Here is a 23,328-nt window from a genome sequence, read left to right on the forward strand (position 1 = left end):
CCTGGGCAGTCACACAGGGCCCCAGGCTCAGAAAGGCCCCATACTTGGGTTTTTGTTGTTGCTATCATTTTGGGATGGAGTCTCGCTGTGTTTCCCAGGCTGGAGTGCAACGGCGCGATCTCAACGCACCACAACCTCTGCCTCCCAGGTTCAAGCAATTCTACTGCTTCAGCCTCCCGAGTAGCTGAGATTACAGGCATGCACCACCACACCCAGCTAATTTTATTTTATTTTATTTTATTTTATTTTATTTTATTTTATTTTATTTTATTATTTGAGACGGAGTCTCGCTCTGTTGCCCAGGCTGGAGTGCAGTGGCGGGATCTCAGTTCACTGCAAGTTCTGCCTCCCAAGTTCACGCCATTCTCCTGCCTCAGCCTCCCGAGTAGCTGGGACTACAGGCGCCCGCCACCACGCCTGGCTAGTTTTTCGTATTTTTCGTAGAGACTAGAGACGGGGTTTTACCATGTTAGCCAGGAAGGTCTCAATCTCCTGACCTCGTGATCCACCCGCCTTGGCCTCCCAAAGTGCTGGGATTACAGGTGTGAGCCACTGTGCCCGGCCAATTTTATATTTTTAGTAGAGACAGGGTTTCACTATGTTGGTCGGGCTGGTCTCAAATTCCTGACCTCAGGTGATCTGCCCGCCTCGGCCTCCCAAAGTGCTGGGATGACAGGTGTGAGCCACCATGCCCAGCCTATCTTGAAATTCTTAATAACTTTATTTTATTTTTATTGTTTATTTTATTAGAGACTGGGGTCTCACTATGTTGTCCAGGCTAGCCTTGAACTCCTGGGTTTAAGCTATCCTCCCACCTCAGCCTCCTGAGCAGCTGGGACTACAGGCATCACCACTGTACCCCACTTAACAACTTTCTAACAATGGGCTCCACATTTTCATTTGGCATGGAGCCCTGCAAATTACGTAGCTGCTTCTGGTTTCAGGGACGTTCAGCTGATAATGCCTGAAGATTCGGAGAGCCAGGTGCTGCTTTCCCTGGGACCCCATGGCCCACAGCCTTCTCTGCTTCCACAACAGCCCCCAGCACTCAGGAGGCCTCAGGTGCTGCAGTGAGAGCTGGGGGATCCACTAGAGAGGGGAGCGTGGGCCTGGGGTTCCAGCAGGCATGGCGAGCAGGTGTCAGGGACGTGGGCCTGGGATTCCAGCAGGCATGGGGAGCAGGCGTCGGGGCACTGCACATCCTCCCTCCTAGGAGGCCCTGGACCCTGGCCTGGGACTCTCACGCCCACCCCCTTGGAGCAAGCAGCAGCAGCTTTGTGGCTATTGGGGCAAGCATGCACCTCAGGTGCACGGCTTGTTCTCTGGCTGCACCCCACCCCATTGCTGGTTGGAATAGCAGCAGACACCAGATCCATAATGGGCCAGATTCTGACTTCTGGATTCCACACATTGGTCAGCACTTCTGAGGTCAGGTAGGACAAATTAAGTGCTGCTGGCTGAGAGGCCGGAGTTCCCAGCCTCTCTAGTGATGGACCCAACCTCAGAGACCTGACTATATACCATCCCTTGCTCCCAGCTGTTCCTGCCTTCAAACCCAAGCTGTGGGGTTTGCTTCAGCCAGCTGGAAGGCACTAGCTCTCTGAGGTCCTAGGAGTGTGCAATAGTGGAAGACCTAGGCATCAGAGTGCCTCCCCTGCCCCCGAAAATGACCCATGTGGAAGCTGAGGGAGATTTATTGAAAGGAAGGACAGCGAGTGGGTCTCACAATTTGATCTGCCCCAGAGTGGGGCTGGGAGGTTACCGAGAACGCAGTCCTGGGGTGGAGGAGGCCCTCAGAATCACACCTCCAGGTGTCACACCTCCAGGCTGGACTGAGAGGAGCTGGGCTTGTGACCCACGGGGTTCTTACGCATCAAGGTGCCGCGCTAGGGGGTGGCCAGTGGCGAACCACGTGCCGGTAGGAGGTGGCCAGGTAGTCGAAGTAGTTGATGTTGAGTTTCTGGGCGATGTAACGGCCCAAGTATTCCATTTGCTGTGGGAGCAGGTGGCGCTCAACTGGGGCCGGGACAGGACAGACCCCGAGTCGCCGTCCAGGCGTCTCCTTCCCCTACCAGGCCGCACCCCCAGTCCTGCCCGAAGCCCTGGCGCCCTCTCCGGCCCCCAGCAATGAGGACTGCATTGTATTTACCATCTGCGTGAGGAAACGGCCCCACCCAAAGACCTTAAACAGTGATCTTGTCTTCCTGTTCAAAGAGAGGGCGCGTGTCTGGGCGGAACCCACCTCGTAGCGCTCAGACAGCTGCACCAGCACCAGCGGCTCCAACCTGTGGCCGCCGAGGACCAGCTGGAAGAAGCACCTTCCGTAGGCTGCGGGGAGAGTGGACTCAGCCGGCCTGACCGCCCCTCTGACCTCCCAAGCGGCCTCCCAGTCCCTGGCCCACCCTCCCGGCCAGTCACCGTCGGAGTTGAGGGCCAGGCGCACGTAGACCAGGTGCAAGGGGCCCTGGCACACGGTGCGGCCCTGGATGGAGAAGTGGTACACGCCGCGCGTGTGGTTCAGCACCAGGCGGCGCCGCGGCAGCGACGAGATCACGAGCCACAGGCCCACACCCACGCCGTACGCGAGGAAGACCCAGGTCTCCTGTTTCTGTACCTGCGGGCGCCGCAGGGAGCGTCTGAGCTGAGAGGCGCGAGGCCGGCCCTTGGGGGAGGAGGGCGATGGGGGTCGGGCCCAGGGGCTCACACCTCTCTCAGGGAGCCCAAGCTGACCAGGACCACGCAGACGACAAAGAGCAGCATCCCCTTCCACAGCGTGTCCAGGTAGTACTCGAGCACGAAGACTGGGGGCGGCGCGGCGCATGAGGACGCCCTGGCCCTGCCCGCAGCCAGGGGTGGCGGTGCCAGGGCTTGGCCCTGACTGGCTGGGTCCGCGCAGGGCTAGGGGAGGCGGTGTCTCCGCCCCCAGGAACACCGACTGGCCCCGCCCAGGGCCCTGGCTCTGCCCGCCTGGCTCCGCCCTATTCAGGCCCGTCCCCGGACCCGCCCCACCCCGCCCCGCCCAGCCTCGCGCGCACCGTTTGGCTGCTGCTGCATGAATGGGTAGAAGCTATTGTTTTTGAGGCGCCTGGCCAGGTGGCGCTCCGGAGAGGAGAGTCCTAGGGACCAGAGCTGGAAGCGCCAGCCGATGGAGGTCGTGGGCAGGCTGCCGGGCCTGGCCTTAGGGATCTGCGTCAGGCAGAGGTGGTCAGCCCGGCCGCTCGCCCGCTGCCGCCGCCTGCTGCCCACAGCCACGCTCCTACCTGGGTGAACAAATTCTCCAGGGCTGCAGGCCCAGGAAGGAGCAGGAGCTCATAGGCGACTGGCAGGGCAGCGAGGCCAGGGAGCGGCCCAGGGTGGACCGCGCACGGGTTCTAGAAGTTCTGGGCGGGTTCTAGAAGGGGCCGCTCTGTTAACCACCTCCTAGGGAGTCGGGGGTGAGGTCCTGCGGTGGGCATTAACTTCTTGGCCAGTCCCTCCCCTGGAGGCCCCCTCTATGGCCTGTTCACAGTCCTCATCTGAAAGGTGGATGGATGGACACCCTAGGACTGAGCTGGAGAGAAATTTGCAGGCGGGGACCCCTCAATGAGCCCCACAGCTGGGCGGGGCCCCACCTCTCCCCCTACATGCAGCCACAGACAAGCTCACCAGTGTTCCTGAGGGTGGAACACACACACTGGAGCCAGCAGTGGGCAGGCAAAGGCATGGCCACCTGCAGGCTTAAGAGCCCATGGGGCCATCCTGACCCCACAACACAGAGGCTGTGGGTCGGCTGTAGCCCCAGTGGCTCCATCAGGTATAACCCGTTGCCCAACCCTACCCTGAGGACCACACACAGAGCTCCCAAAAACGTTTTATTTTTTAAAAAATGCTCAAATATCTGAAATTGGGCAAAGGTAGGGGGTGGGCAGGCGGGCTGAGCTGCCCCAGGTCTGTGGCTGCCTAGCTGGGCAAGGGGCTGGTGAGCAGCTGCTCCAGACACCACTGGACTTCCTCCAGGCCCCGGTAGGCCCGCTTCAGACCCCGGGGAAGGCAGCGGCAGGACTCCAGGTTGAGGTAGAGCAGGCCTGGGCAGCTGCTGATCACAGAGCTGTGGGGAGAGCAGGCCACGGGAAGTTGAGCTGTTGCCCCAGAAGGGCTGGGCCAGGTTAGGGAGCTGTGCCTCCTGGCGTTCCACACCTGGCTCTGCCACCCATAGCCACCAAGACCAAGCCCAGTTCCCCTGGTGTCCCTAAGCCCACCCCACGCAGGGGCTTGGACAGTATGCATGCCCCTCTGACCCCTGGAGCTCTCAGGCCAGGCAGGACACCACTTCCAGGCCCCTGGCAGATGCGGTGACAGCCACCCTGGCTCCAGGGACTGGGGTTGGGGATGCTGACCTGACCGTGCTGGGTGTGACCCGGGTGCCCCTGAGGTTAAGAGAGCACAGGGCTGGGTGTGAACCCTCAGGGGTGCTTAAGAAGGCAGCCAGGGCCTGCTCCAGGTCCTTCTCACTGAAACCCTGGCCACTCAAGTCCAGTTCTCGCAGTGTATGGCACCACTTCTGAGTCAACAGGGGGCTGCCCTCCTTGGCTAGAGTCAGCCGGTCTGACGTGCCATACAGGCCCAGATGAAGCTGCTCCAGCTCTGCGGTGAGAGGAGTGAGCACAAGCTGCAGGGCGACAAGGACTCCCACAACTCACCTGCCCGGCCACCACCCAGGACCGCTGACCCTGGCACGGCACAAGGGTCCCCCCACACCTCACCCATTCAGCCACCACCCACACCTCACCTGCCTGCCCACCACCCAGGACCACTGACTACAGCATGGCACAAGGGCCCCCACACCTCATGCGCCTGGCCACAACCCAGAACCACTGACCCCCACACGGCAGATCCTGAAGGCCAGCCGGCGTGATGCGCGCACAGCCACGAAGATCTAGTAAGCGCAAGTTGGGAGAGCCGTGGAGTAGGCGGCCCAGGACCTCGTTGCTCACAAAGTTGCAGGTTGAGCTTGCCAGGCAGAGTTCCTCCAGGCTGGGGAAGCCTGGTCCGGGAGCCACCCCTCGTCCCAGAGGCTTGGGCAGCCACATCAGGTTCAGCAGCCGCAGCACCTGGGGGCAAGGCCCAGGCTGTAGATAGGGGAGCGTATAAAAGGTGGGAGAGGCAGGGCGCCAGGTACCTGGAGCTGGGGGCAGCCTTTCTGCAGAGCCTCAACAGGCAGCTGAAGGGGAATGCTGTTACGGTTGATGCCGGTGCTCACCTCCAGAACCTGGAGCTGGGGGCAGCAGCTGCCCTGCAGAGGTGTGGGGGAAGGGGGTCACAGGGTCAGTGGCCTGGCAGTCCCCAGCTCAGCATCTGGCTCTGCTCCCACCAATGCCAACCTACCAGCAGTGCACCCAGGATGGCTGTCGTCTGGGAGCTGTAAGTCAGCCACAACTTGCGCATTCGGGACCCTGCCTCCTCCAAGAAGCTCACCACAGCTGTGGACTCCACCTAGGGTCCCAATACAAGAGCACCCGTCACCCCAGCCTGGGCTTTTTCAGGGCCCCTTGGGACACAGGGCTCACCATGGAGTGCTGTAGGTCCAGGCTATGGAGCTGGCAGCAGGCTTTGGCTAGCATGACCAGAGCATCAGCAGTCACACCATGGCAGCCGGAGAGCTTTAGGAAAGTGAGCCGAGGACAGGACTCGCCTACCAGCTGCGGGGAGACAGAGGGGCAGCTGGGGTTGGGAGAGGGCAGGCTAAGATCCACAAGGGAAACAAACAGGTGGCTGGTGCCAACCCCACGCTACCCGCCTTAGCTGCGACCTCCTTTCTGCCCATGCCAGGCCTAATTGGGTGTCCCCGCCTCTGACACCTCCCTGCTGGAGGAAACAGCAGGAAAGGAGAACCAGGCAGGCAGGCAGGCCTCCCAATGGAGCAGCGTTGGGCCCTCAAGGTGCCTGACCCACTTCCTAGAGTACTCAACAGTCCCAGAGGGTCACAGCTGGTGTGCAGGGCAGCCTGGAGCTCTCACCTTCAGCACGGGGTGTACCTGAGACTTCCAATGGATGAGGGTCAGCCTCTGGAGCTGTGAAAACCTGGGCCGACAGCAGAGGCAGAGCTGCACTAATGTTCCCACACGAGTCCTTCCCACCCAACACCTTGGTGCAGGGAGACAGAAGGAGCCTGGAGCCAGGGGACAAGGAAAAGAGGAAACCCCTCACCGATTAGGCATAAGCCACTCCAGGGAAGCAAGGAGCTTCTTCTCCGCCTTGACCCTGCCCTTGGCAGGCCGGCCGGCCAGCGGGGACGACAGGGTCACCGTGTGCCAGAGCGCGGGTTGGGAAGCGGCCTCCTGCCAGCGGCGGCACACGCGCGCAGCCCTGGGAGGACAGCGTGCTGAGGCTGCCGGCCCCTTCGTAGGTGATACCCCCTCTCGCAGCGCAGTGGACATCCCGGCTCAAAGCCGGGCTCCTGGGACTCCAACTGGGCGCCTAAGGGGCTGCGCTCTCGGGCGGAGGGGTGCGCGCTCCGATGCTTTCGCCCTCCGCCCCCGCCCGGGCCACTGCTCCGACCACGTCTGGCCCAAGTCGCTGCGCTCGGCGACGGGCCCGGCAGCAGCGTTACCTGCCGAGGAAGGGCATGGGCCCGTCCGCCGCCACCAAGAACCCGAAAATCTGCACCAGGATTTCCAAGGGAATGCGGTCTCCCCAGCCCGCGTCGGGCGCTTCCTCGGGCGAGGGCGCCGGGTCGGGCCTGAGCGTGGCCTTGGGCTTGGCCGCGGCGCGGCCCGGGGGCGGCTGCCGGGGAGTGCGGCGGGCAGCGCGCCGCTGTGCGCGGGTCCGGGAGGGTCCGGGTTCGGACAGCACCAGCAGCATGCTGTCGGACGGAAGCAGGTGGTACCCGGAGCCGCTTGGCGCCAGCCGATCCCACCACCAGTCCTCGGCCGTGCGGGCCCGCGGCGCTGCCCGAGCTCTGCGCCGGACCTGCCGGGAGGCCGGGGAAGCCATGACCACCGACGGCGCTTGGGGTAGCTCCCTGGAGCGGAACGGGCGGGACTTACAGACTGACATCCCCCGACTCTTGTCTGCGCCCGCCCGCTGACCCGCTTCCGGGGCGGAACTTCCGGCCGTGGGCCATGCGGGGGGCGGGCCCGGAGTCGCGGCGGGTGAGTCCGGTGGTGGCTGCTGTCGGGTCCTGGGCTTTCTGGACTGAGGCGGCGTCCCTGGGCCGGACGGCGGCGTCCTGGCGTGGCGAGAAGCCGGCACTAGAGCGGGAGCGCACTGGGCGCGGGACGGGAGGCGTAGGGACCGGACGGCTCGCGGGTCGCCCACCTGAAGCTGGTGAGAGGGCGGCGCCCCTACGAGCAGAGCCGCCCCAGCCACTCCTCTGGGATCTGACTTGGCTCCTGCGGTCCCGGGCACCGCGAAGCCCTGGGGCGTGCTTGGCTCCTGCTGGTAGGCGCCTTGTCCCAGTGTCCGGCTTGGGGTGGTGGTTGCAGTGACTCCAACCCCGCCTCTCCCTGGAGAGGAGGGCTCCACTCGCTCCTTCGGCCTCCTCCCCTGGGGCCGCAGCGACTCGGGCCGGCTTCCTGCTTCCCTACCTGCCGGCGGTCCCGACGCTGGCGGGCGGTGCTGCTGGGTACGTTTTAGCCAATCCTCCCCATCCCAACTCCTGCCCGGGGCTCCCCCTGTTCCCCTGGTCTCACCCTGTTGATTCCGGCTCTGTATCCTGCCTATTTGTCTGTTTCTTTCAAGCTAGAAGAGGTCTTCAGTTCCCAGAAGAGCCAAAGCGTCTCTGGACCTAGGTGGGAAAAGAACTGGCTGTGACCTTTGCCTTGACCTGGAAGGGCGCAGCCTTGGACTGAATGGCAGCACCCACACCCGGCCGTCCGGTGCTGACCCACCTGCTGGTGGCTCTCTTTGGCATGGGCTCCTGGGCTGCGGTCAATGGGATCTGGGTGGAGCTACCTGTGGTGGTCAAAGAGCTTCCGGAGGGTGAGTGGGAGGAGGTGCAGGTGTGCCCAGGAAGGTGGGCTCTATCAGTTCTTCTTCCCTTGGGTATCATGCCCCTGACATGGCCTCCTCCCTTCCCTGCAGGTTGGAGTCTCCCCTCCTACGTCTCTGTGCTTGTGGCGCTGGGGAACCTGGGTCTGCTGGTGGTGACCCTTTGGAGGCGGCTGGCCCCAGGAAAGGGCGAGCGGGTCCCCATCCGGGTGGTGCAGGTGCTGAGCATGGTGGGCACAGCTCTCCTGGCCTTTCTGTGGCACCACGTGGTCCTAGTGGCAGGACAGTTGCATTCTGTGGCCTTCTTAGCACTGGCCTTTGTGTTGGCGCTGGCATGCTGTGCCTCTAATGTCACTTTCCTGCCCTTCCTGAGCCACCTGCCACCTCGCTTCTTACGGTCATTCTTCCTGGGTCAAGGCCTGAGTGCCCTGCTGCCCTGCGTGCTGGCCCTAGTGCAGGGTGTGGGCCGCTTTGAGTGCCCGCCAGCCCCCATCAACGGCACCCCCGGCCCCCCACTCGACTTCCCTGAGCGTTTTCCCGCCAGCACCTTCTTCTGGGCACTGACTGCCCTTTTGGTCACTTCAGCTGCTGCCTTTCAGGGTCTCCTGGTGCTGTTGCCACCACCATCTGTACCCACAGGGGTCTTAGGATCAGGCCTCCAGGTGGGAGCCCCAGGAGCAGAGGAAGAGGTGGAAGAGGCCTCACCATTGCAAGAGCCACCAAGCCAGGCAGCAGGCACCACCCCTGGTCCAGACCCTAAGGCCTATCAGCTTCTCTCAGCCCACAGTGCCTGCCTGCTGGGCCTGTTGGCCGCCACCAATGCACTGACCAACGGCGTGCTACCTGCTGTGCAGAGCTTTTCCTGCTTACCCTACGGGCGTCTGGCCTACCACCTGGCTGTGGTGCTGGGCAGTGCTGCCAATCCCCTGGCCTGCTTCCTGGCCATGGGTGTGCTGTGCAGGTACACAAGGGCCCTTCAGCCCCTGTGCGGGTGGAACTCAGGGCTGGGAGCCAGGTCCTGGCACAGTCAGCCCTGACACTCTGCTCACTCACTACAGATCCTTGGCAGGGCTGGGCGGCCTCTCTCTGCTGGGCGTGCTCTTTGGGGGCTACCTGATGGCGCTGGCAGTCCTGAGCCCCTGCCCGCCCCTGGTGGGCACCTCGGCAGGGGTGGTCCTCGTGGTGAGCACAGGGGACGTGAAGTGGGGCGGGGGCGTTTTCGTGGAGCAGGCACATCTCACGCTCAGCTGCTGCTGTGTCCCCTCAGGTGCTGTCGTGGGTGCTGTGTCTTGGCGTTTTCTCCTACGTGAAGGTGGCAGCCAGCTCCCTGCTGCATGGCGGGGGCGGGCCGGCATTGCTGGCAGCCGGTGTGGCCATCCAGGTGGGCTCTCTGCTCGGCGCTGTTGCTATGTTCCCCCCCACCAGCATCTATCACGTGTTCCACAGCAGAAAGGACTGTGCAGACCCCTGTGACTCCTGAGCCTGGGCAGGTGGGGACCCCGCTCCCCGACGCCTGTCTTTCCCTCAATGCTACCACCATGCCTGAGTGCCTGCAGCCCAGGAGGCCCGCACACCGGTACACTCGTGGACACCTGCGCACTCCATAGGAGACCCTGGCTCTCCGGGGCGGGGGGAAAGGGCAGGGAGCAGGCTTGGAGCCAGGGACCGGTGGGGGCTGTAGGGTAAGCCCCTGAGCCTAGGACCTACGTGTGGTTTGCGTAATAAAACATTTCTATTTAATGAGTTGGCATTGATTCTTTGAGCACCTCTTTCTGTGTGGATGCTTTCGTGAACTAGAGCCATGGCCGGGCCTGTTTAACAGGGGCCACCTCTCCCCAGTCCCTGGGCAGGTCCTTACCCACTGCAGGCTGGTCTCACAGATCGTACAGTCATGGCCCTCTGAGCCCAGACTCCCCCACATTCTTTCTTGGAACTGCCCTGGGCTCTCTGGGCACACAGGAGCTACCAACTTCGGTGGTCAGAGTAGAGGAGTCTCTTCCCAGCAAGGCCACTGCTCCATGAGCACCTCTCAAGGGCATTAGGGTCAGTTGGATGGGGCTGCAATGTGCCAAGCCCCGTGTCCACCCTTAGCCCTGGAGTGGCAGCCTGCCTGCTGGCTTCCCAGGAGTATCCTGCTAGGGATTTATACCAGGGGGTTGGTGTGCAGGCACCGGGGTACTCAGTGAGGGGGACTCAGAAGAGACAGAGTTTAAGGTTTTAGCCCATCAGGACCCTTTGTGCTGAGTATTGCCCCCTCCCCTGAGCCTCTAGCCTGTCAGTGCCAGCTCCTCCTGCAATTAGACCCTCAAAGGCCCCAAACCCTTTCTTCAGGCAGATTTGGCTACAGCTGCCTTCTCCCTGGGCTGATGGCACACCGCCCCTGGCCCTAAGCAGCCTGGGCCTGTAAGTGTGGCATCTGCAGGGAACAGGACCTCAGCACTGACCATGGCCTATCCTGGGCTGGGTGCTTCTCAGGCTCCCACAAAAAGGGCTGGAGCCGCAAAAGAACTAATTGAGAGGAGCCCCTGAGCCTGGCAGCAAGGATCTGGAAGAAAGTGCTGGGGGAGTCCGTGCCAAGGTAGGAGCCTGGCTTTCTTCACCTTGTGGGCAGCCACCCCAGGGAGGCAGGACACCGAACTGTGAGCAGTGTGACGGGCCTGGCAGCAAGGCCCATTCTCACAGGCAAGAGGCCCCACTTCTGCAAAGGAGCCCCTGCAGCCGCAGGGAGCGTGCAGGCACTGGGAAAGGTGGGTCTGTTCCTGCTGCCCAAGCTCTGCCTGCGACGGTTCAGCTCTCTGGAGGCCCTTTCTGATTGTCCTTGGATTGGCCTGCACATGGGCCTTTGAAGGCTTGGTCTTCCTTCCTGCTTCTACTCCCTCCTGTCTTGGCAGGACCATCCAAGGAGGAAGGAGCCCCTGTGACCGGGAAAGCCTCTGGTCTGGGGCCCCATCAAACATCAGGGCAGGCCAGCTCCCAGGGGACTCAGGAACCCCAGCTCTGAGGGTAGAGGCCACCGCCAGCTCCAGCCTTCTAGGATGCTGCCACCTGAGGCTGGGCCCCTGTCCCGCTGACCCGGCTGCTTCCCTTTGGGGGTTGCAGGTACTGAGGGCTCTAGGGGGTGGGGGCTGCAGGTTGAGTGAGTTTCAGAAGTCACCTGGTAAGAGAAGAAAGCTTCTGAGGGAGGATGAGGACAAGGATGGGACGAGGTGGCTGGTGTCGGTGGCACGGCTGTGGGCAGGCAGCAGGGCTCCTGGTCTCATGCTCGCCCCTTTCCCCTCATCGCTCTGCCCCCACCACTATCAACACCGGTGCTTGGGGCCTGCCCTTTCCTGTCCACCCTGGGCTAGAGGCTGGTGGAGCCACCTCCCAGCTTCTTCCTGTCTTCCCTCCCATAGGGCAGCGATCAAAGGCATCCATGGAGCCTCTGCTGTGTGCCACAAATGAGCCGCACTCCCCGGGGCCGCAGAGGAGCAAGGTGCACAGGCCTGAGTGAGGAATCCCCTGCCTTTTGAAGTCTCCGTGAGCTTCCTGCCCATGCCCAGTAGGAACTGGGGCAGGGGTCAGAATAATAATGGCAGGAAGGTGCCTCGGGGCTGAGGCCTTGAGCACTGCTCACTTACAGTTTCCCAGGGCTGAGCCCAGGGCCAAAGCTGGGCCCCTGGGAGGCAGGATAGCTGCACAGCAAGTGACCAGAGGTTCTGAAGCGCGAAACCCTGCCGGAGAGGAATTTGGAGGAGACTCCATCCTCCACCAGAAGGCAGGAGTGGAGCCGGACCCGATACCCCGCACTGTCCCCAGAGGGTGGTCCCCTGAGTAGGAGCAAAGCCTTCAACTCACTGTTCCTTGTCCTACCACAAGGAAAAGTCTCCTGGGCTCCTTAACAGCAGAGAAGGGGCCAGGTGCAGTAACTCACGCCTGTAATCCCAGCACTTTGGGAGGCCGAGGCAGGTGGACCACCTGAGGTCAGGAATTCAAGACCAACCTGGCAAACATGGCAAAACCCTGTCTCTACTAAAAATATAAAAATATACCGGGCGTGGTGGCGGGTGCCTGTAATCCCAGCTACTCGGGAGGCTGAGGCACAAAAATCGCTTGAACCCAGGAGGCGGAGGTTGCAGTGAGCCGAGGTCGTGCCATTGCACTCCAGCCTGGGCGACAAGAGCGAAACTCTGTCTCAAAAAAAGAAAAAAAAAAACACAGCAGCAAAGGGCCAGCCAGGCCGTGGCCACCACGTGCAGCTGCCACTCCCAGGTGCGTGGCCATCCTATCTGATGCTGATCCTGTGCGTGTGGGCACAAGCCTTGCTGGCTGTGATTGAGCAGCTGACCGAAGAGCCTTCCCCTCCTTCAGTTCTGTAGTTCTCTGCCCAGCTTAGTCCCTAGATGGGTACAGGTGACTATGGGGTGAAGGAACAGTTGCACCCCTTGATTTTTTGTTTGTTTTTTAGAGATCGGGTTTCACTCTGTTGCCCAGGCCTGAGGCTCAAGTGAGGTCGAGGACTCAAATGATCCTCTCACCTCAGCCTCCTGAGTAACTGGGATGGCAGGCACACACCACCACCCTGGCTAATTTTCTTTTTTTCTTTTTTTGAGACTGAGTCTCACTCTGTCACCAGGCTGGAGTGCAATGGCGAAATCTTGGCTCACTGCAACCTCTGCCTCCTGGTTTCAAGTGATTCTCCTGCCTCAGCCTCCCAAGTAGCCGGGATTACTGGCGTGTGCCACTACGCCCAGCTAATGTTTGTATTTTTAGTAGAGACGGGGTTTCACCATGTTGGCCAGGCTGGCCTTGAACTCCTGACCTCAGGTGATCCGCCCGCCTCGGCCTCCCACAGTGCTGGGATGACAGGCTGAGCCACTGCGCCCAACTGAGGGTTTGTTTCTATCAGGATGTTTTCTCATATCTAAAACCATCTTGGGCCAGGCACCATGGCTCACACCTGTAATCTCAGCACTGGGCAACATAGTGAGATCCCATATCTACCAAAAAATTAAAAATTGACCAGGCATGGTGGTGAGAGCCTACAGTCCCACTTACTCCGGAGGCTGAGGCAGGAGGATCACTTGAGCCCAAGAGGTCTAGGCTGCAGTGAGCCTTGATTGTACCACTGCACTTCAGCCTGGGTAACAGAGCGAGACCCTGTCTCTAAATAAAATAAATAAATGATCTTGGAGATTCCCCAGAGGTTTGTCCTTTTACCTCCTGCCCTTGATTCTCAGGAGCTCTTATGGAGCCCCCTCACTTTTCACGGCAACATAGGTATTTGCATGGTGTCTTGTAGGCGGAGGATTACCCAGGTGCCGAGGCAAGAGACTAAAGGCACAAACTGTTTCAGTATAATAAAGAAAATAGACTAAGAGCAGTCATAATACAAATTAGATATAGAGATGAGCATGGACAATTATCAATCATTATTATATACATTAATTGTTAGCTTTTAATATTACTCTTTGTTGCATTACTAACATAACCTAGGAATAACCGACGGGTATAGGGTCAGGTGCTGAAGGGACATTGTGAGAAGTGACCTAGAAGGCAAGAGGTGAACCTTCTGTCACGCCGCATAAGGGCCGCTTGAGGGCTTCTTGGTCAAGCGGTAACGCCAGTGTCTGGGAAGGCACCCGTTACTTAGCAGGCCGTGAAAGGGAGTCTCCTTTCCTTGGAGGAGTCGGGGAACACTCTGCCCCACCAGCTTCTTGTGGGAGGCTGGATATTATCCAGGCCTGCTCGCATTCACCTGGAGGCCTAAACCCCTCCCTGTGGTGCTGTGCTTCAGTGGTCACTCTCCTTGTCCACTTTCATGTTCCTCCTGTACTCCTGGTTCCTCTTTGAAGTTCGTAGTAGATAGCGGTAGGAGAAATAGTGGAAGTCTTAAAAGTCTTTGATCTTTCTTATGAGTGCATAGAAGAAAACGCTGACGTATGCCGCCTTCTCTTTCTGCTTTGGCTACCTAAGAGGGCAGGGACCCCTGTCCTGTGATCATGTGACTTGCTTTGCTTTATCAATCTCTTAGAAGATTCACCCTCCTAACCCTGCCCCCTTGTCTTGTATGCAATAAATATCAGGAGCCCAGCCGTTCGGGGCCACTACGGGTCTCCGCGTCTTGATGGTAGTTGTCCCCCAGGCCCAGCTGTTTTCTCTTTATCTCTTTGCCTTGTGTATTTATTTATTACAATCTCTGGTCTCTGCACACAGGGAGAACACCCGCTAAGCTTTGTAGGGCTGGACCCTACAGTGTCTTAGTTCGTTTTGTGCTGCTATAATGCCACAGACTGGGTAATTGATAATAAACTGGGATCTATTGGTTCTAGAGATTTGGAAGTCCAAGAGGGAGGGGCCACATCTCATGAGGACCTTCTTGCTGCCACGTAACATGCCAGGAGGCATGTGGCTGGACGGAAAGCGGCCAAACTCATCCTTTTATAAGGAATCAACTCCTGAATTAATGGCATTAATCCCTTCATGAGGGCGAAGCCCTCAAGACCTAATCACCTCTTAAAGGCCCTACCTTTAAGAGGGTACGGTGGCTCACGACTAATCCCAGCATGTTGGGAGGCTGAGGCGGGCGGATCACAAACTCAGGAGTTCAAGACCAGCCTGACCAATATGGAGAAACCCCATCTCTCTAAATATACAAAATGTGCCAGGCGTGGTGGCACATGCACGTAATCCCAGCTATTCGGGAGGCTGAGGCAGGAGAATCGTTTGAACCCAGGAGGCAGAGGTTGCCACGAGCCAAGATTGCACCACTGCACTCCAGCCTGAGACGACAGAGCGAGACTCCATCAAAAAAAAAAAAAAAAAAAAAAAGTCCCATCTCCAATACTGCCACATTGGGGACCAAGTTTGCAATCCATGAACTTTGGGGGACACATTCAAACCACAGCACATAGATTCAGTTAAGAGACTCTTCTCCTTTTACAGAATACAATTGGACGAATTGGTTAGGCCACCAAGGCCTTGCCCAGATTGTCATATGGAGAGTTCTGCTCTTTCACTGGGGATGACCAGCCGCTGCTGCGGACCTTGGGTTACTGTTATGAAGGAGTGCCTGCAAATTCTCCTGAGGGTGCAGGACCCAGGCCTTGCAGGTGACCAGGAAGGTGATTTCCTGGCAGGCCCAGGAACATAGAAATTGACCCATGATAGGTATTGTATTTCTTGCCTCTGCAAACAAGCAAATAATACAGGTCCACTCTGATATTTCTTTTATTTTCTTATTTATTTATTTATTTATTTATTTTGAGACAGTTTCACTCTTGTCGCCCAGGCTGGAGTCCAATGGTGTTAGCTCACTGCAACCTCTGCCTCCTGGGTTCAAGCGATTCTCCTGCCTCAGTCTCCCGAGTAGCTGAAATTACAGGCGTCTGCCACCACCCCCAGCTAATTTTTGTTTTGTTTTGTTTTGTTTTTTTGGGACAGAGTCTCACTCTGTCACTCAGGCTGGCGCAGTGGCACGATCTTGGCTCAATGCAACCTCCACTTTCCAGGTTCTCCTGTCTCAGCCATGTGAGTACCTGGGACTACAGGCATGTGCCACCACGCCCACCTAATTTTTTTTTTTTTTTTTGTATTTTTAGTAGAGATGGGATTTCACCGTGTTAGCTAGGATGATCTCGATCTCCGGACCTCGTGATCCACCTGCCTCGGCCTCCCAAAGTGCTGGGATTACAGGCCTGAGCCACCGTGCCCGACAATTTTTGTATTTTTAGTGGAGACAGAGTTTCACCATGTTGATCAGGCTGGTTGTGAACTCCCGACCTCAAGTGATCCACCTGCCTCGGCCTCCCAAAGCGCTGGGATTACAGTCATGAACCACTGCACCCAGCCCCAATTTGATATTTCTTATGAAAACTTCCAGCAAAGCAAACTTAAGGTGGCCTATATGGTGCACTTACAGTCTTTCTGCACCTGTGTAAATAATTGGACCACATTTGCTGACACGAGCTTCATTTTATGGACTAGTGTGATTTATTTTTTATTTTATTTTATTTTATTTTGAGACAAGGTCTCACTTTTTTGCCCAGGCTGGAGTGCAATGGCACAATCTTGGCTCACTGCAACCTCCACCTCCTGAGTTCAAGCCATTCTCCCGCCTCAGCCTCCCGAGTAGCTGGGATTACAGGCATGGGCCACCACGCCTGGCTAATTTTGTATTTTTAGTAGAGACGGGGTTTTTCCGTGTTGGTCAGGCTGGTCTGGAACTCCCAAATTCAGGTGATCTGCCTGCCTCGGCCTCCCAAAGGGCTGGGATTACAGGCATGAGCGACTGCAGTAAGCCTTTTTTTTTTTTTTTTTTTTTTTGAGATGGAGTTTTGCTCTGTCACCCAGGCTGGAGTGCACTGGCACGATCTCGGTTCTCTGCAACCTCTGCCTCCTGGGTTCAAGCGATTCTCCTGCCTCAGCCTCCCAAGTAGCTGGAACTACAAGCATGCACCACCATGCCCAGTTAATTTTTGTATTTTTAGTAGACATGGGGTTTAGCCATGTTGGTCAGGCTGGTCTCGAACTCCTGACCTCAGGTGATCTGCCCACCTCAGCCTCCCAAAGTGCTGGGATCACAGGCACCAGCCACAGCACCCGGCCGAGCGATCTTTTTTTGAAAATTGTTTTTAATCAAAAGAGGAAGTGGGAGTCAGCGATGAAATCTTTGAACTTTGGAATAAGCAAAACCTATCACTGGTATTTCCAGTGGAAAAGTGCACGTGATTTAGAGTTCAGGTTCCCAGGTTTTCTGACTGTGATTCGTATTCCTGCTCTTCATTGTCTCTGAATGATTTTATGGGTCTGTAAATTACAAATAATTGATAGCAATGCAAGTCATTCCCTTTTATACACATGTAAGTAATTTTGGTCCAGAGGAGATGCCACTATTTTTTCCTTTGGAAAAAGTTTGTCTCACATCTATTTTTATATTTCAGCATTTTTTGTTTCAGCTTTTTATCATTCCTTTACTCCATATAAATTTGTGATTCTCAGGAGGTGGAGGTTGCAGTGAGCCAAGATCACGCCATTGCACTCCAGCCTGGGCGACAGGGCGAGACTCTGTCTCAAAAAATAAAATTCGTGGTAGGCTTCTCTTTTGAACGGGTCATAACAATTTTCCTGGTTTCCTCAGTAGTTAATTTGTTTGTTTGTTTGTTTGTGTTTTGAGATGGAGTATCCCTCTGTCACCCAGGCTGGAATGCAGTGGGGTAATCCCAGCTCACTGCAGCCTCTGCCTCCCAGGTTCAAGGGATTCTCCTGCCTCAGCCTCTCAAGTACCTGGGATTACAGGCACCAGGCACCATGTCCAGCTAATTTTTGTATTTTTAGTAGAGATGGGGTTTCACCACATTGCCCAGACTGGTCTTGAACTTCTGACCTCAGGCGACCCACTTGCCTGGGCCTCCCAAAGTGTTGGCATTACAGGCCTGAGCCACCACACCCAGCTAAGTTAGTTAAATGAATCTTTGACACACTGTCCCCATTTCCTAGGGCTGCCAGAACAAATTACCACAACGTTAGTGACTTAAAATTGATGAACAATTTTATTCTTAGTCACTTTGCAAGCCAGGGACCTCCATCCAACGATGCCCCACCTGGGCCTCACTGGACCATACTACCTGCTGCAGAGGCAGCTGGTTCACTTAGCCCACCTAGGCCGAATCTGGCTTGCGCACTGGTTCCCAAGTTCTTGTCCTGCACTTATGAAGAATGGGGATATACTGGCAAACAAAGAGTGAGGGTGGAGATTTTACTGAGTGATAAAAGAGGTGGGGGGTTATTGAGTGATAAAAGAGCTTTCAGCAGAGAGGCGACATGGGAGGTCCCCCTACCTAAAGGCAGGAAGTCCCCTCAATGTGGCTGAGTCCAGAGCTTTTATGGGCTCAGTATTGGGTGGGGGCAGGCCATAGGTAGTATTAGAAAAGGCAACATTCAACTGGTTAAAAAGCATTACTCAGGCCGAGTGTGGTGGCTGGCTCCTGTAATCCCGGCACTTTGGGAGGCTGAGGCAGGCAGATCATCATCTGAGGTCAGGAGTTTGGGACCAGACTGGCCAACATGATGAAACCCTATCTCTACTAAAATACAAAAAATAGCCGGGTGTGGTGGCGGGCGCCCGTACTCCCAGGTACTGGGGAGGCTGAGGCATGAGAATTGCTTGCACCAGGAGGCAGAGGTTGCAGTGAGTCAGGATCGTGCTACTGCACTCCAACAGCCTAGGTGACAGAGTAAGGCTCTCTCTCTCAAAATAATAATAATAATAATAATAATAATAAAAGCATTATTCAGAAAGAATCCATCAGGAAAGGGCAGGCAAACAGGAACAGAAATTCTCGCTCTGGGTCTCAGGTTTCATCCAAGACCAGCAGTTCTGTGTTTCAGACTTCAGGCTTTTTTTTTGGCTTGGAGGTAGGGTTTCACTGGGGACCTGCCTCTATCTGCCTAGGCATTTGGCTACCTCCTGTCGCTATCAAAATGTCAGGGCTGGCCGGGCGCGGTGGCTCAAGCCTGTAATCCCAGCACTTTGGGAGGCCGAGACGGGTGGATCACGAGGTCAGGAGATCGAGACCATCCTGGCTAACACGGTGAAACCCCGTCTCCATGAAAAATACAAAAAACTAGCCGGGCGAGGTGGCGGGCGCCTATAGTCCCAGCTACTCAGGAGGCTGAGGCAGGAGAATGGCGTAAACCTGGGAGGTGGAGCTTGCAGTGAGCTGAGATCCGGCCACTTCACTCCACCCTGGGCGACAGAGCAAGACTCCATCTCAAAAAAAAAAAACAAAAAAAACCACAAAATGTCAGGGCTGAGTTCAGTGGCTCTTGCCTATAATCCTAGCACTTTGGGAGGCTGAGGTGGGGAGGATTGCTTGAGACTAGGACTCAAGCAATCAACACTGTCTCTAGATAAATTTTTTTGTGTTTTTTTTTTGAGAGGGAGTCTCGCTCTGTCGCCCAGGCTGGAGTGCAGTGGCCGGATCTCAGCTCACTGCAAGCTCCGCCTCCCGGGTTTACGCCATTCTCCTGTCTCAGCCTCCTGAGTAGCTGGGACTACAGGTACCCGCCACCTCGCCCGGCTAGTTTTTTGTATTTTTTAGTAGAGATGGGGTTTCACCGGGTTAGCCAGGATGGTCTCGATCTCTGGACCTCGTGATCTGCACGTCTCGGCCTCCCAAAGTGCTGGGATTACAGGCTTGAGCCACTGCGCCTGGCCAGAAAAATTTTAAAATTAGCTAGGTGTGGTGGTGCATGCCTATAGTTCCAGCTACTTGGGAAGCTGAGAAGGGAGGATCCCTTGATCCCAGGAGGTCAAGGCTACAGTGAGCCGTGATCACACCACTGCACCCCAGTCTGGGCCACAGAGTGAGACCCTGTCTCTTAAAAAAATAAAAATAGGACCAGGCACAGTGGCTCACGCCTGTAATCCCAGCACTTTGGGAGGCCAAGGCGGGTGGATCACGAGGTCAGGAGATCGAGACCATCCTGGCTAACACGGTGAAACCCCGTCTCTACTAAAAATACAAAAAAATTAGCTGGGTGTGGTGGCGGGTGCCTATAGTCCCATCTACTCTGGAGGCTGAGACAGGAGAATGGTGTGAACCCAGGAGGCAGAGCTTGCAGTGAGCCGAGATGGTGCCACTGCATTCCAGCCTGGGCAATGGAGTGAGACTCCGTCTCAAAAAAATAAAAAAATAAGGCCGGGTGCAGTGGCTCAAGCCTGTAATCCCAGCACTTTGGGAGGCCAAGACGGGCGGATCACGAGGTCCGGAGATCGAGACCATCCTGGTTAACCCGGTGAAACCCCGTCTCTACTAAAAAATACAAAAAACTAGCCAGACGAGGTGGCGGGCGCCTGTAGTCCCAGTTACTTGGGAGGCTGAGGCAGGAGAATGGCGTGAACCCGGGAGGTGGAGCTTGCAGTGAGCTGAGATCTGGCCACTGCACTCCAGCCTGAGCGACACAGCGAGACTCCATTTCAAAATAAATAAATAAATAAATACATACATACATAAATAAAAACAAATAAATAAAAAATAATAATAGTGCCAGGGGCCGGGTACGGTGGCTCATGCCTGTGATACCAGCACTTTGGGAGGCCAAGGCGGGTGGATCACGAAGTCAGGAGATAAAGACCATCCTGGCTAACACGGTGAAACCCTTTCTGTACTAAAAATACAAACAAAATTATCCAGGTGTGATGACAGGCTCCTGTAGTCCCAGCTACTCGGGAGGCTGAGGCAGGAAAATGGTGTGAACCCGGGAGGTGGAGCTTGCAGTGAGCTGAGATTGTGCCAGGTACTCAGGAGGCTGAGGCAGGAGAATCACCTGAACCCAGAAGGCAGAGGTTGCAGTGAGCCAAGACTGCGCCATTGCATTCCAGCCTGGGCAACAGAGTGATAAAAAATAAATAAATAAATAACAGCCAGAAATTTATTCTCTCACAATTTTAAAAACTGGAAGTCTGAAATTGCAGTGCTGTGTGTGTGTAAACAAAACAGATAAACAAAAACACTGGTCTGAAATCAAGGTGTCAGCAGGGTTGGTTCTCTCTGAGGCTCTGAGGAAGAACCCGCCAGTTCTCTTTCCTGCTGTGGAGCTGCCGGCTCCGGGGCACCTCTGCTGTGATAATCTCAGTCCCGTCTCTACCTCCATCTTCATGTGGCCTTTCCCTCTGTGTCCCAAATCTCCCTCTCTCTTCTCCTGTAAGGATACCGGTCATTGGATTCAGGGCCTGCCCTTACCCACAGTGACTTTGTCTAAAGACCCTTGGCTTAATTTCATCTGTAATGATCCCATTTCCAAATAAATTTGCATTCCCAGGCTTTAGGGGTTAGGACAGTTTCTTCTCCTTCTCCTTCTCCTTCTTCTTCACAGTGTCTTGCTCTGTCACCAGGCAGTGGCAGTGGCGTGATCTCAGCTCACCGTAACCTCTGCCTCCCAGGTTCAAGTGATTCTCCTGGATTCTCCTGCTTCAGCCTCCCGAGTAGCTGGGACTACAGGCACACGCCACCACACCCGACTAATTTTTTGTATTTTAGTAGAGACAGGGTTTCTGCATCTTGGCCAGGATGGTCTCAATCTCCTGATCCACCCGCTTCGGCCTCACAAAGTGCTGGGATTACAGACGTGAGCCACCATGCCCGGCCTGGGGCTCTTTGGGGGACAGTGCTCAGCTCAGGAGACATGAAATGAACACGTGCTCATTTTATAGCTATGTGAGAGCCACGCTTCTTAACACCTATTTAACCTTCTCTTTCTTTTTCTTTTTTCTTTTTTTTTTTTTGGAGACAGAGTCTCGCTCCGTCACCCAGGCTGGCGTGCAATGGCTTGATCTCAGTTCACTGCAACCTCTGCCTCCCAGGTTCAAGCAATTCTCCCACCTCAGCCTCCCAAGTAGCTGGGATTACAGGCACACGCCACCAGGCCCGGCTAATTTTTGCATTTTTAGTAGAGACGGGGTTTCACCGTGTTGCCTGGACTGGTCTCGAACTGACCTCAGGTGATCTGCCCACCTTGACCTCCCAAAGTGCTAGGATTACAGGTGTGAGCCACTGTGCCCAGCCCCTTCTTTCTTTAATGACAGTTTTGGACACCAAAGAGACTGGGAACACAGGGTTTTGGGAACATGAGAGTGCTGGGAGGTGACCGATGCGCTTCAGAGCGGGGCTGCACTGAAAGGCTGGAGTGAGCTGCATTTCTGGGGCTTGGATGGGGCAGGGGCAGGGGCTGTGGGCACTTGGGTCCTGGGGAAGGCTTTCACCACGTCCCCGGGCCCTGTGGCTCAGTTGTGTGACATCGACTCCCCGCCTCACCCTCAGGGGCAGGATGTCACACCCCATCCAGGGCCCTGCAGTCCGGGCAGGACCCTAGGCCACAGTGTGGCTCCCGTGATGTGAAAACAGGACAGAGGTCATTCCTTCATTCATTTTGGGGGTGTCTCCCAAGAGTGGGTGGCAGAGTCCTCCACCCGACGCTTCCCACCATGGGGCAGCCATGTAGGTTTGGTGGCCAAGGCTCCCTGTGATGGCAATGCCCGGGCCCCTAGGCAAGGCACGGCATACCCTGCCCTGCAGCTCACACTTTGCTCACGTCACTGCACAGATGCCTGGAGGCCTTACTGTGTCAGCCCACATGGCTCTTCTGGACCTGTTCCATTACACAGGAAAGGTTGCTGAGGGAGGCAGATGTTAGCAAATGAGAACACTCCACAAAGCCCGGCTCTGGGAGGGGCCCCAGGTCCATCTGTCAAGTTCTAGTCTGGGCTTTGGGGATGAGGGACTGGAGGCCAATCTCTGTCCTGCTAGCGAAGTGCTGCAGGGCACACAGAATCATTGAGCACAGCATACTTGACCGTGGGGATGACGGACTTCACAGGAGACACGCCATAACAGAAGGGGCACTAGAGGGCTGGAGGCACTGGCTTTCCCTAGGCTGGGACCACCCCACTGAAGAGATGCCTTTGGGTTCAGTCCCAGTGGGAGGAGCAAGAGGAATGTAGGAAGATGAGGATGAGGGGCCACTTGTGGGAGGAGGAGGAGCCACTTGTGAGAGTTGCGAAAAGGCCTTGAGGCCTGAAAACCTCTCACTTCCAGCTGCTGGCTCAGGAGCCCTGGTGGATTCCACAAGGACAGTGTTTTATTTCATGCTCACAGTGGGGTCTAGGAGGGTTTCCAGGCAGTAAGTGCCAGGACCCGTGTTGGCACCCGAGGATCCCTGGCCTGTTCGGGGACGGTGACGTCAGTCCATCAGCAGCCTTGCTGGCTGCATGGAGTGCCCGGGCCTGTGCCCCTACCCAGCCAGGGCTGTCACAGAGTGAGGAGTAGCAGCCTAGGGCACTGCAGGAGGCTGTGACGTCACTGACGTTCCCATAAGAAGCTAAGTGACAGGGACCAAGGGGGGCTGCAAACTGGACCCCAGAATCTGAAGCCCTGGCCCTGGGTAGGTCTCCCCATGGGCACAGGAGCTGCTCCAGGACCCCTGTGGCCACTCTCCTGGTTGTCTTCCAGTTCCCAGTCAGAGGCATCTCCTTGGCCCTCGCACAGGCAGGTGGTGAGTTGGGGTCCTGAGGTTAAAGAGATTCACTCTAATCACACTAGCACGAAGTGCTGAGGAGGGGCGATACCTCAGGAAGCCCTCAGCCCTCCCCGAATTAGCCACGCGCTTCTCACTGCAGTCCTTCCTGCAGGTGCCTGCCCGGGAATGCGCAGTGCGCCCAGTGCGGAACTGGAACCCTCCGCTCTCAGGCGGGCGCGGTCCGGGCGCCTAAAGGTACGCCTCTGGGGGCCGCCAGGGGACGCTGCCTGCCGCTGAGGCCGGCACGGACCGGGGCGTGGCCTGCAGCCCCGCCCACCGCCCACGGGGCGGAACGCTCGGCTC

The 23,328-nt window shown here is 56.9% G+C and overlaps 3 protein-coding genes across 12 annotated transcripts; 1 reads left to right on the top strand and 2 right to left on the bottom strand.

The window, feature by feature from the left end:
- Window positions 1–292: 292 nt before the first annotated feature.
- TMEM249 (transmembrane protein 249) lies at window positions 293–3,309 on the bottom strand (the record flags this gene model as incomplete). Its single annotated transcript, XM_037999888.2, is given in 5 exon segments — window positions 293–1,885; window positions 1,888–1,993; window positions 2,243–2,614; window positions 2,707–2,801; window positions 3,036–3,309. Coding segments are annotated over 5 exon segments (918 nt in total), but the record flags the coding sequence as incomplete, so codon positions are not given.
- A 529-nt stretch (window positions 3,310–3,838) lies between these two features.
- On the bottom strand, window positions 3,839–7,038 carry FBXL6 (F-box and leucine rich repeat protein 6). Of its 3 annotated transcripts, none has more exons than XM_037999969.2 (9): window positions 6,590–7,038; window positions 6,187–6,345; window positions 5,997–6,060; window positions 5,547–5,678; window positions 5,365–5,472; window positions 5,240–5,272; window positions 4,859–5,090; window positions 4,377–4,623; window positions 3,839–4,087 (listed from the first exon to the last, which is right to left on the bottom strand). In XM_037999969.2, exons 1-9 carry the CDS (start codon window positions 7,033–7,035, stop codon window positions 3,940–3,942), a joined length of 1,569 nt encoding a protein of 522 aa, XP_037855897.2. In that variant the 5' UTR covers window positions 7,036–7,038; the 3' UTR covers window positions 3,839–3,939. The 3 variants fall into 3 exon arrangements, with proteins under 3 accessions (XP_037855897.2, XP_008000110.3, XP_072874619.1); XM_008001919.3 differs by having other exon boundaries at window positions 5,159–5,272; window positions 6,590–7,035; XM_073018518.1 differs by lacking the exon at window positions 5,547–5,678 and having other exon boundaries at window positions 5,159–5,272.
- A 49-nt stretch (window positions 7,039–7,087) lies between these two features.
- SLC52A2 (solute carrier family 52 member 2) lies at window positions 7,088–9,708 on the top strand. Of its 8 annotated transcripts, none has more exons than XM_037999974.2 (6): window positions 7,089–7,603; window positions 7,720–7,959; window positions 8,062–8,198; window positions 8,568–8,929; window positions 9,027–9,150; window positions 9,236–9,708. In XM_037999974.2, exons 2-6 carry the CDS (start codon window positions 7,830–7,832, stop codon window positions 9,446–9,448), a joined length of 966 nt encoding a protein of 321 aa, XP_037855902.1. In that variant the 5' UTR covers window positions 7,089–7,603; window positions 7,720–7,829; the 3' UTR covers window positions 9,449–9,708. The 8 variants fall into 8 exon arrangements, with proteins under 8 accessions (XP_008000109.1, XP_037855902.1, XP_037855903.1 ...); XM_037999975.2 differs by having other exon boundaries at window positions 8,062–8,186; XM_008001918.3 differs by having other exon boundaries at window positions 7,088–7,130; window positions 8,062–8,929.
- The last annotated feature ends 13,620 nt before the right edge of the window (window positions 9,709–23,328 follow it).

This window comes from Chlorocebus sabaeus, chromosome 8, assembly GCF_047675955.1.
Source record: "Chlorocebus sabaeus isolate Y175 chromosome 8, mChlSab1.0.hap1, whole genome shotgun sequence".
NCBI lineage: Eukaryota > Metazoa > Chordata > Mammalia > Primates > Cercopithecidae > Chlorocebus > Chlorocebus sabaeus.

Excerpts from the sequence above, each read along its gene's own strand:
- FBXL6 (XM_008001919.3), bottom strand. The coding sequence starts at position 7,035 with ATGTCAGTCTGTAAGTCCCGCCCGTTCCGCTCCAGGGAGCTACCCCAA. Across the intron at positions 5,473-5,546 it reads TGGACCTACAGCACTCCATG|GTGGAGTCCACAGCTGTGGT; the intron begins GTGAGCCCTGTG and ends TTGGGACCCTAG. Across the intron at positions 4,624-4,858 it reads TCAGGATCTGCCGTGTGGGG|AGCTGGAGCAGCTTCATCTG; the intron begins GTCAGTGGTTCT and ends CTCTCACCGCAG.
- SLC52A2 (XM_008001918.3), top strand. The coding sequence starts at position 7,830 with ATGGCAGCACCCACACCCGGCCGTCCGGTGCTGACCCACCTGCTGGTG. Across the intron at positions 7,960-8,061 it reads GGTCAAAGAGCTTCCGGAGG|GTTGGAGTCTCCCCTCCTAC; the intron begins GTGAGTGGGAGG and ends CCTTCCCTGCAG. Across the intron at positions 9,151-9,235 it reads CGGCAGGGGTGGTCCTCGTG|GTGCTGTCGTGGGTGCTGTG; the intron begins GTGAGCACAGGG and ends GTGTCCCCTCAG.